The 12,199-nt window shown below is 49.1% G+C and overlaps 1 protein-coding gene and 1 pseudogene across 1 annotated transcript in view; one reads left to right on the forward strand and one right to left on the reverse strand.

Annotated features, from left to right (window-relative positions):
- Positions 1-8,471, reverse strand: part of PVR (poliovirus receptor) — a 17,677-nt gene extending 9,206 nt beyond the window's left edge. The window contains exons 1-3 of the mRNA XM_008056033.2: positions 8,441-8,471; positions 7,522-7,836; positions 4,436-4,553 (exon numbers count right to left, since the gene is read on the reverse strand). Coding sequence (XP_008054224.1) covers positions 4,436-4,553; positions 7,522-7,836; positions 8,441-8,471 — 464 coding nt within the window. The remainder of the gene's footprint in view (positions 1-4,435; positions 4,554-7,521; positions 7,837-8,440) is intronic.
- LOC103258352 lies at positions 1,485-2,505 on the forward strand (annotated as a pseudogene).
- Positions 8,472-12,199: the final 3,728 nt, after the last annotated feature.

The following is a 12,199-nucleotide window of genomic DNA, read 5'->3' on the forward strand; positions in this document are numbered from 1 at the left end:
GTGGGTCTCGAACCTGCGGGCTCAGGCAGTCCACTCACCTCAGCCTCCCAAAGGCACGGGATTACAGGTTGAGCCACCGAGCCTGGCTAGGCAGTATCTTTTATTATTTAGAAGGTCCTTGTGACCTCAGAAGGTTGAGAAATGGTCATCAAAACTCATGACCGCTGAGCTAATTGGCTCAGCCTGTAATCTTGCACTTTGGGAGGCCGAGGTGAGTGAACTGCCTGAGTTGGTGGGTTTGAGACCCACCTGGGCAACTTGGCGAGACCTCATCTCTACAATAAATCAAAAATTAGCCAGTTGTGGTAACGCGTGCCTGTAGTTCCAGCTACTTGGAAGGCTGAGGTGGAAGGATCGCCAGAGCCCAGTAGGTTGAGGCTACGGTGGCTGGGAGTGTGCCACTGCACTCCAGTCTGGGTGACAGAGACTCCAACTCAAAAACAAAAACTCGTGACCAGATACCTGCAGCCCACCCTTCTTAGTTCATGGTTTGCTTAATTACCATGTAAAATCATATAAAGCATCTTGTCAAAGGCAAGCACATGTCCCTCTAATGGCACCCATGCCTTCCTTGAGTGTGACTTTCTGTCTAATAAAGTCTGTCTTAAACTACACTTGGGACTCGCTCTGAAATTCTTTGCTGTGGCCAAGTCAAAAGAACCCACGAAGCAACACACCGCACCCCACCTGGCATCAATGGCATGCACACATGGTGGGACATTAAAAAGGGACTGTGAGCCGGGCTCGGTGGCTTAGCCTGTAATCCCATGCCTTTGGGAGGCTGAGGTGGGTGGATTAACTGAGCCCGTGGGTTTGAGACCCGCCTGGGCAGGGGAGACCTCATCCCTACAATAAATCAAAAAATCAGCCGGGCGTGGTAGCGCGTGCCTGTAATTCCAGCTACTCGGAAGGCTGAGGCGGAAGGATCGCCGGAGCCCAGCAGGTCGAGGCTGTGGTGGCCGGGAGCGGCCACTGCACTCCAGTCTGGGTGACAGAGTGAGACTCCAACTCAAAAAAAAAAAAAAGGAACTGTGTGCACTTAGAAATGTATCAAAGATAAGGTGGAGGTATGGATGGGTGGATGGAGGGAAGGTCCAGTGAGCAGGAATGAGGTAAAGCAAGCCCAAGAGAATGCTAGTGGGAGAATCCACAGGGTGGGATTTCATGTGTTCACTGGAAAATTCTGATGACACTGCTGTATGTTTGACAATTTTCCTAATAAAATGTGGGGGGAAATGGGCTTGTGGATCAATGTCCTTCATTCACAAGATAGAGGAAAGGGTTCAAAATTGTATAGACGGCACAACTCCGGTACAGTTTAGAAATCTAGAGAAGGCCTGCTCGGCGGCGGCGGCGCTCGCTCCTGCCTCTCCGCCACTCCCACCACGGCCCAGCCGGCCGGCGGCGCTAGTGGGCAGGGGGGCGGCCGTGCGGACGCCGCCCCTGCCTCAGAGAAGGTACCACGTTGAATGAACAAAGACACCTTTTTACTGCTACTTTTTGTAAAATATCTATGGAGTAGTATTATAGTCTGAGTAACAAAGGATCTCATCATGAGATGAATGGGAGTGGACTATTGGATGAAAATAGATTTTGAAATCTCCGCATCATGGTTTTGAGCTCCCTGGTGACTGCGTAGTCTCACTGTGTGGGAAAAGTTCACGCTGAAAATCTGAAGCAATTAATGGGTGAATATGATCAGATTTCTCCAGCAAGTTCTCAGCCTAATAAGGAGAGTCCCTTTTTGTCAACCTAATGAAGCATTCGAAGAAGACGCATGACTCTTTTCAAGACGAGCTTGAGGATTACATTAAAGCTTAGAAAGCCAGAGGCTTAGAGCCAAAGACTTGTTTCAGAAAGATGAGAGAGGACTATTTGGAAACCTGTGGGTACAAAGAAGATGTTGATTCAAGACCCATACATAGAATGTTTGATCAAAGACGGCCACCCAAAGCCTACCCAAGATCATGCGGTATTTCACAAACAGCGGAAAACAGGTTACCTCAGTGGTTACCATCTCATGACAGCAGGCTGAGACTAGACTCTCTGAACTACCGTCAACCCACCAGGGACTGTTTCTCAGAAAAACCAGTTCCCCTGAACTTGAACCGGCAAGAGTATAGTTGCTCGTACAGTGTAGAAACTGGAGTTTCTAAGCACCTCTCCTCAGACAACAGTGCGACTAGCCATCAAGCCAGTCATCCGAGGAAGAGTCACCCAGAAGAGGGCCGAGGAAAACCAGGGGAGGAGCGACCCAAGCATAAGAGGCAGCGAGGGTGCGAGGGGACTGATATAGATGAACACACGAGCGTCCAGAGAAAGAGAACAGAGGTGGAGACAGAAACCGCACAGGTCGGAACAGAAAAGCCCAAGAGTCGGAAGGAGAAAAAAAGCCGAGAGGTTACCTCTAAGAAAGAGGAGCGTAAGCGAAGAAAAGAGAAGGAGCAAGGTAAAGAAAGGACCGAGGAGGAGATGCTTTGGGACCAGTCTATCCTTGGGTTTTGAAGCTTCCTCGCTGGTTCTTCCGAAGTTGAACTGAACATCAGTTGAGCAGCCTGGTGTTACGGTGTTTGTGTGTTTCTGGCGCTTTGCTCACGCAAACCAGGACTTTGGCTGCTAACACAGACCAAGTGAACAGAAAGTGTTGAGTATGTTTGCTCTCCCACACGGAAAGTACTTTTTCTCATTTTGTAAAAGCATTTTTACATTTTTCTTTCATATAATGTACTTTCCCTTAATGAAAGTGGCTCTGCTTTTTTTATTCACCAGATTGCTTTGATGGTGGAATTATTTTCCCCTGGGAGGGTACTTATTTGAAATTGGAGGAGTAACAGGCTTTGCAGAACCAGTTGCTTGATTGGGTTTGTTACAGTTTGGAGTTGGGTATTTTTATGTTCCTTGGTTTTCTCTCTGAAGCAATTTATTATTATTTTTCCTTTGTTAGACCTAACTCGCAGTGCATTTTCTAGGTTGGAAAGTGGAAAATACATTATAATAATAATAAACTTAGATACATATAGTTTTAAAAGTTTCAAAGACTCTTGATACAAAAATCAGTTTATATTCTGAAAATATTTATAATAAAGTGTTCTAATTTCTAAAAAAAAAAAGAAATCTAGAGAAAAAGACAGAGGGGTCTATAACCAAGAGCAGAAGAGGCTGTGTCTGGAGGTGGCTGGGTACACTTGCCCACAGGGGCCACTTTCTTCTCTGTATCATCTAAGTTTCCACGATGGTCACATGCTATTTTTGTAAAAAGAAAAAAGGCCCAATAAAATTATGCAAAATAATTAATCCCTTTTCCTTTTTCCTTTTTTTTTTTTTTGAGTTGGGGTCTCACTCTGTTGCCCAGGCTGGGGCGCAGTGGCACAATCATGGCTTACCACAGCTTCGACATCCTGGGCTCAGGTGATCCTTCCACCTCAGGCTCCCAAGTAGCTGGGACAAAAGGCACGCACCACTTTGCCCAGCAAATTTTTCTATTTTCCGTAGAGATGAGGCCTCACTATGTTGCCTGGTCTTGAACTCCTAGTTCAAGCAATCCTTCCTCCTTGGCTTCTAAAAGTGCTAGGATTAGAGGCATGAGCCACGGCGCCTGGCACCTTCCTCATCTGAGAAAATTTTCTTATCGCCCCGAGCCTCAACTTTCTCATCTAGGCCATGGACATAGTTCTCGCTCCGTCAGAGATGACAGAGTAGGGAACTGGAGGTGGCAGGAGACGTTACAGCCCAGAGGCTTAGAGGCTCAGCTTTGGAGCCAGACACAGATTCCAGAGCTGCTTCTCTCTCGTGGCTAATCTTTTTTTTATTTCCGTTGGCGTCTTACTCTGTCGCCCAGGCTAGCGTGCAGTGGTATGTCTCACAGCCCTCGCAGCCACGACCTGCTGGGCTCAGGCGATCCGCCTCCCTCAGACCCAGGAGTCCAGGACCTCAGCCCCTCCCCTCTCAGACTCAGAATTCCAGGTCCCAGCCCCGCCTCCCTCAGACCCAGGAGTCCAGATCTCAGCCTTTCAAGTAGCTCATCCTTGACCTGGGCATGGCCATGGTGCTGACTGTGCCTGGTATGGGCATCGCGTGGTCAGGGAGTGGCACGATCATGGCACACGGCAGGCTCGTCTTCAAGAGCAGGCTCAGAGCAAACCCAGAACAAAGCACCTTGGAAGCTACAAGGCAGAAACCCTACGGGGGCACCAAGTCGGCTTTCTTTTTTTCCTTTTCTGAACCTCACTCCTCCCTCCGACTCAGCAGTCCAGGCCTCAGCCCCTCCTCCCGCAGACTCAGGAATGCAGCTCCCAGCCCCTCCTCCCTTAGACTCAGGAACGCAGGTCCCAGCTCCTCCTCCATCAGACCCAGGAGTCCAAGCCTCAGCCCCAGGAGTCCAGTCTCCCAGTTCCCCCTCCCCAGTCCCAGGGGTCTGGGTCCACCCGGGACTCACGTGCTCCAGTCATAGCCCGTGGGCTCTGGGTTGCTGCGGACATTACAGGTCAAGGTGGCCTCACCACGGCCGAGGTACCAGTTGTCATCATAGCCGGAGATGGACACCTCAGGGGGGTCTAGGGAAAACAGACACATGCTCAGAGGTAGGAAGTCTTCAGAGGGACACAAATAGATATGTGGGGTTCATGTGGCATCGGGAAAAGGCCTCTGCGTGTGTGTGAACAGCTGGAGCTAGAGAGGCCTGGGCAGAGCCTGGGGCAATGGGCCTCCCTCCGAGAGCAGAGGCCTGGAGGTCCTTGGTCAGTGGGGGTACAGAAGGTGCTTCTGTATCTTATGGGGAAAGGCTTGGGTATCTTATGGGGAAAGGCTTCTTGGACCCACATAACACACAGGAGCACATTCAAGGCTCTGACAAGCCCTGCAGAAAAGAGTCCTGAACGATCTTGCTTTGGGCTGCTGCTTATCCTTCCAAACTGTGATGAACAGGGAGAGCTTTTCAGAGTCCTCAGGAAGAAGGCCGATGAGACAGGGTTTTTTTTGGGGGGTGGGGGGGGAGGGCGGAATTCAGTGTAGCTCTTCTCCCTCAGACCCAGAGACAATGCCGGAAGGGGCCCAGTATAGGCAGTGCCTGTGGGAAACAGTACCAGTTATCTAGGGGGGGTAGAAGCCAGTGTAAACAACTATGGGAAGGGATGGTAATGTCTAGAAGAGCTTGTGCAGACATTATTAATGGATTCAGTATAGACAGACATCACAGGTGCTATTGGGTTGGGGCAATGGTTGAAAACGTTGGGGGTGGGTGATATCAATGTGGAGTGTGTCCCAGGGAGCTGGAGAAGTTAAGACAGGCTTGGTGTGTGTAAATGGTACTTGGATGGGCTAGTGTAGACAATGTGGGAGCCCAGGGTAGATCTGTGCTGTCCAATATGGCAACCACCAGCCACAGGTGATTCCCAAGCACTTGAAATGTAGCTGGTCCAAAATACACACCAAGCCAGGCTCGGTGGCTCAGCCTGTAATCCCGCGCCTTTGGGAGGCTGAGGTAAGTGGATTGCCTGAGCCCGCAGGTTCGAGAGCCACCTGGGCAACTTGGCGAGACCTCATCTCTACAATAAATCAAAATGAGCCGGACATGGTAGCGCGCGCCTGTAGTTCCAGCTACTTGGAAGGCTGAGGCAGAAGGATCGCCAGAGCCCAGCTTGTCGAAGCTGCGGTGGCTGGGAGCGGCCACTGCACTCCAGTCTGGGCGACAGAGTGAGACTCCAATTCAAAAAAAAAAAAAAAAAAAAAAAAAAATACACACCAGAAGATTCCAGAAGTTTGCTATGGCAGGAAGAATGTGAAAGATCTTACGAACAATTCCAAAAAAGCTGATTGCATGTTGTGATATTTTGGGTCTACTGGGCTAAATAAAATCAACGATGAACAATAATTTCATCTCTTTCACATTTTTTAATGGGGTGGTTACTGGGAAGTTGAAACTCCCAGATATCCAGGGGTGGTGGCTCACATCTCTAATTCTAGCACTTTGGGAGGCCGAGGAGGGAGAATCTCTTGAGCCTAGGAGTTGAGACCAGCCTGGGCAATGTAGTGAGATGCCATCTCTACAAAAAAAAATTTAAAAATTAGCCAGGTGTGGAGGCGTGCACCTGTAGTCCCAGCAACTCGGGAGGCTGAGATGGAAGGATTGCCTGAGCCCAGGAGGTCAAGGCTGCATCGAGCTATGATTGCGCCAATGCACTCCAGCCTGGGAGACAGAGCGAGCTCTCATCTCAAAAAAAAAAAAAATCTCTCATATGTAGCCTGCATAATCCTTCTGTTGGGCCATGCAGGTTTGCAAGTCCCTGGGCTGCCAGTGTAGACAAATTTGTGGGTATCAGTGCCAACCACGTCTTGGGGGAGCTGGTGGAGGTGACATCACGTAGGAGAACCAGGACAGTGTCGGGGGCTGTGGAGACGACACGGGAAGCCAGTGTGGCGATGTGGAAGGCAGGTCGATGGTCAGCAGATGAGCCAGTGTAGATAATAGTGGGCAAAGGAAAGTGTAGACTACAGTGTGAGGACAAAGTAGACAATGCCCAGGAAGGCAGACACAGTCAGCACCTGGGGGGAGACAGTTGACCGTGGCTTGGGGGAACAGGTAGATACACATGGGGGTGAGCGCAAACACTTCTCCCGTGTAGACCATGGTGGGGGCACTTTAGAGAGTGTCTAGGAGAAGCAGTGTAGAAAAAGAAGGATGTTCATGTAGGCTATAGACAGTGGTCACTGAGGGACAACTCAGGGAAAGGGGACAACTTTCTACAGCCGGTGCCCTAAACAGCAGGTGTAGACAACGGGGAGAGCCCAGGAGAACCAGTGTAGACGATGGTAAGGAAGTGTTGAAAATAGACAGGGGTGGCCAGGCTCAGTGGCTCAGCCTGTAATCCCAGCACTTGGGAGGCTGAGGTGAGTGGATTGCTTGAGCCCGCGGGTTCAAGACCCGCCTGGGCAACTTGGCGAGACTTCATCTCTACAATAAATTAAAAAAAAATTACTCGGACGTGGTAGCGCGCGGCTGTAGTTCCAGCTACTAGGAAGACTGAGACGGAAGGATCGCCGGAGCCCAGCAGGTCGAGGCTGCGGTGGCCAGGAGCGTGCCACTGCCAAACAGCCTGGGCAACGGAGTGAGACTCCAACTCAAAAAAAAAGAAAAAAGAAAGGAAATGGACAGGGAAGAGGATGTAGACACAGTGACTGGGAGAACCAGTGTAGTAAAATGCAGGGAAGGTCAGTGTAGATGATTGCCCAGGGCAGGAGGTTTAGGCAATGTGTGGAGGACAGTGTAGACGGTGGGGGAGGGGCAGTATAGACAGTGGCTAGGGGAGCCAGGATAAACAACTTGGGTAGCAGCATTGACTGTGGCCTAAGTAGCCGGTGTAGACAATAAGGACAGTGTTGTATGTAGCCCGGGGAGTCAGTGTAGACAATGGGGTAGGGTGTATAGACAACAGTCAGGGAAGCAAGTGCAGATGATGAGGTGGGGGGGGTCAGTGTAGACAGCACGGGTGGGGAGACCCTGGCCACCCATTCAGGGACACTCACAGGACACGGCGAGAGTCACGGGCAGCAGGACGGGCTCCTTGAAGCTCTCGTGCTCCACTCTGCAGGTGACAATCTTGCCGTCTACCTCGCTCGAGGGCACCAAAGTCAAGAGGCTGATGACGGTGGCCGTGCCAGACAGGGACCCTGGCACGACAGTCGTCTGGCTTGTGTTGGCCATGGTGCCCGCGTGGGAGAGCCAGGTGATTCGGGCGGGCGGGTGCCCCTCGGTGGAGACGCAGCGGGCCACAGGCACGGGCTCCCCGGCGGCCGGGCTGAGCGGGACCGCCTGGGCCTCAGCCGTGTTCTGGGGCTGGGCTGGGGAGAGGAGCAAAGGGGACGGGTCACCCCTCGCCTGTGGCTAGGGGAGTGACCCCTCAGCAGCAGAAGAGGGGGAGTTCACTACGGGTTCAAACCCCAGCTCTGCCCCTGAGCAGCTGGGTGGCCTCGGGCAAGTCTGTGCCTCAGTTTCCTTGTCTGTCAACTGGGGATAATAACGGGCTCCCAGACAATGAGCACACACAGATGAAGCTCTCAGAACAATACTTGGCACATAATAAGTGCTCAATAAACATGATTTGGTCGCAGTGCTGGGGCCCAGCAATGACCGAGACAGCCCCAGCCCTGCCCTCCTGGGATTCACAGTCCAGGGGGACGGCAGACTCTTCCCCAAAGTGGGCAGGGCTGGGCTGGGGGGCCAAGAGGGCGCGCCTGGGCCTGGGGCTGGAAGTCTGGAAGGGCTTTGTGGGGGAGAGGAGGGCTGAGCCCTGGAGTTGAGAGGGGAGGTGACAAGCCCAAGGTCACATGGCTGTGAACAACAGAGCTAGACTTTGTGACTCCAAACTCACCTAGACCATCTCAGAATCATCATGCTGGGAATTCCCCAACCCGGGGCTTTACTTGGTTCCTTTGCCATCATTACCTGTGTTATAATCTGAAAATTTTTCCTCCATGTGACTGTTTCTGTTTTACTCTCATCCTAAACCATTATACTCAGAATCTCAGGCTCGTTAGATGTATCAGGAACAGTTCCAAGCCCTTGACATTTCAAGAGTTACTCATGCACAAGCCTGAAACAATTCCTGGCACACAAGCAAAAAAAAAAAAGTACACATCATTCTGGGTGATTACATGCCTGTAATTCCAGCTACTGGGGAGGAAGGGTGAGGCAGGAGGATGGCTTGAGGTCAGGAGTTTGAGAACAGCCTGGGCAACATAGTGAGAACCCATCTCTACCCAAAAAATAATTAAAAATTAGCCAGGCGTTGTGGTACTCAGATGTAGTCCTAGCTACCGGGGAGGCTGAGGCAGGAAGATCGCCTGAGCCCAGGAGTTGGAGTCTGCAGTGAGCTGTGATGGTACCACTGCATTCCAGGGTGGGTAACAGAGTGAGAGCCTATCTCTTAAGAAACAAACAGCCAGGCTCGGTGGCTCAGCCTGTAATCCCGTGCTTTTGGGAGGCTGAGATGAGTGGATTGCCTGAGCCCGCGGGTTCGAGACCCGCCTGGGCAACTTGGCGAGACCTCATCTCTACAATAAATCAAAAAATCAGCCGGGCATGGTAGCACATGCCTGTAATTCTGGCTATTCGGAAGGCTGAGGCGGAAGGATTGCTGGAGCCCAGCAGGTCGAGGCTGCAGTGGCCGGGAGTGGCCACTGCACTCCAGTCTGGCGACAGAGTGAGACTCCAACTCAAAAAAAAAAAAAAAGACTGGTCTTCAGGCTCTGAAATATTTCATCTGCTTGATCTTGTTCATTTTTAAAACTGTCAACTGTATTTTGACATATGTTTATTATATTTTTTATTTCCAGAAGTTTTTTTCTCTAATTATCTGTCTCATCTTTCATATCCTGAATAACTTTTCTGATTTCTTTGTGTTGGTTTTCAACATCCTCTTGGATCTCACTGAGCTTCCTACAATCTATATGTCAAAGTCTTTTTCTGTCATTTCAAAATTTTAATTTTTATTAGAATCCATTGCTAGAAAGTTCTTCTGATCCTTTGGAGGTATCAAAAAAACTCTCTTCTGGTACTGCCAGAATTCTTGTACTGATTCCTTCTCATCTGAAGAAACTGTCACTTGTTATTTTTAATTCGCTTTCATTTGGATGAAACATTTTTCTTCTCTCCCTTGAAGGTGTGATGCAGTATATGCTATGTACGACCATTTAGCCTCATCTCTGAGTGCTTTCAAGGGACCAAGGATCTGTATAGGATTTTTGACTATACACTGCTTTTGTGTGGTGGTTTTCTCAAATACTGCTTATTGCAGCAATGTATTGGTTGTATAGGCCAACTCACTGTCTTCTGCTGGGCTGGGAATATGGAGGACTGAGGAAGCTTATCTCTGTACCCCAGCACTATACCCTTCTGTCAGCAAGGATTTTTATTTGGTGGTTTTTAGACTCCATCCAGTAAGTGGTACTTAACAGTAAAGGCCAATTTGCCCTGAGTAACCCAATGCCAAGTGGAAGTGCCCACCCTGATACCTGTGGCAAGGAAGTTCGTCGATGGATGTGCTTAGGCCTTGGGTTTTGGATACAGAAGGAGCCTTCATCAGCTCCTTGTCCTGGGCAGGCAGGAATGATATCTCCTTCATGATCATGCTCCTGTCACAGGGTTCATGACCTTTAGCTCAGATATTTACTTTTCTTTATTTCTAGGTTGCAATGTGACTGAAGCCCATGGAAGACACCCATCTGGAAGCTGCCACTGAAGTGGTCCCAGAACCTCTTTTCCCAGCCTAAAGCAGAAAACTCAGTGGCTGGCCCAAACTTAGTTACAATGATATTATTGCTGTGTGTTGAGAGAGAAAAATGAACACTGTACTTTGTGGAAGCCAGTCAGCAGGCACACTTTCAATGAGGGTGCAGCTGTCATGAACGGTGCTGGAAAGACTGTCTGCTACTGCACTTCTTCTGCCCCCTACTCAGAGATATCTTGGATGCATCATCCTCAGTGGACAGGGAAAATGAGAGATGACCCCCTCTCCATGTCCATTTCCAGACACCAGTGCTGCCCGTCCATTGGGGCAGAACAATGCTCCTCCAATTTAGAGATTAGCACTGAATCAGCTTTTTATTGTCCCAAGGGGCACTTCTGCAGACTGTGCTCTCTCTTCCCCTTCAGGTGACCTGCACAAAAAGCTAGAACTCCAGGGATCCCCACAACTCTCCAGCATCCTGCCAATCCCCTGTGTTGCCAAGGTTCTAAGGTATGTTTGTAGGGGAGCTGGGGATGTGGCAACAGAAGGGGTGAGATTTCCCAGGCAGTGTAGTGGCCCACAATGCTTGGACAGCCAGTATGGTGGCCACCGCCTCAGTTCAGGTGTGAGAGGAGTAGAGTGCACATGCACAAAATGGCCATCCAGGGTTCTGCCCCCTGAAAGTTCCCATATTATCATGTCATTTTTCAGGCTTGTGAGAGCAGTGGGGCTCTCTGACAACTGAGAGGTCAGCAGGCTGTCTCAGGAATCAGGGGAGTAAGTAACTACTTCATCTACCTTTTCCATGAGACACCATGTTTTTTGGTGGTCAACCTCTGCCAGACTCTTTCTGCCTTCTTTTTCTGCACCCTGGCTTCCTTCCACAAACTTTCTGACAAGATTTGGCACTCTTCCCTCAACTTTCCTCTTGGGCAACAATCATTCACCTACTGTAACTTAGATCTTCTTTCTGAGGAGAACAGGCATCTGATGTCAGCCATCTTAAAAAAAAAAACACGTTGTGGTTTTGCAGAATCTTTTGTAATTGTTTCTTGTTATCAATGTGCAAGCATGAGAAACTTCTTTTTATGGCTTTCCTTAGCTCTTTTTTTTATCATGGTTGCTTTTAACAGCAGAGACTCCAATTTGATTCCAACAGCATTCCCAAAATGTTCGGTGATACGGGGGTTGGGAAGAAGCAAAAGATTGAGGAGGGAAGGTTGAGATACATCTGCAATGACCCTATTTCCAAATACAGTCACATGCTGCGGTACTAGGGAATAAGATTTTAACCTATAAATTTTGAGGGGACACAATTAATCCATATTAGAAGATCTATGTTGACATCATAAAAAAGACTTATTTTGAAATTACACTTGTGATTTATAAACAAAATGAGCAAGAAGATTAGAGAAAAAGGAGAAGGGAATGCCTTGTACTAAGGCCAATGTTGAGTCCCAAGTCGGATGTGGTGACATCAATTCATCGATTCCTTATGAAGTACCATATTTTTATAATCTGAAAATATTTACTTTTCTATCTCTGAGATAATGAGCCCAGGATAGAATATGTTAGAGAGATAGTGTGTCTGTACGTGTGTGTGTGTGTGTGTGTGTGTGTGTGTGTGTGTGTGTGTGTGTGTGTTTAGAGGGAGAAATTGAGAAAGAGAGAGAGAGAGACAGAGAAACTGTACATACAAATTTAGATATACCATCACTCAGCAGAGGAAAAGAAGCATCTTAATAATTTAAAAATTGTTACTTTTAAGGATAAAATAGTATAGGTAGTGGGTTATGAAAATAATTTACCTTTTTGGAAAATCAGATCCCACTCTGTTGCCCAGGCTACAGTGCAATGGCACAATCATGGCTCACCACAGCCTTAACCTCCTGGGCTCAGGTGATCCTTCTGTCTCAGTCTTCCGAGTAGCTGGGACTACAGGCATGCACCAAAACAACCAGCTAATTCTTTGATTT

The sequence above is a fragment of the Carlito syrichta genome, unplaced genomic scaffold (genome assembly GCF_000164805.1).
Source record: "Carlito syrichta isolate Samal-C Ts95f unplaced genomic scaffold, Tarsius_syrichta-2.0.1 Scaffold302083, whole genome shotgun sequence".
Lineage (NCBI taxonomy): Eukaryota > Metazoa > Chordata > Mammalia > Primates > Tarsiidae > Carlito > Carlito syrichta.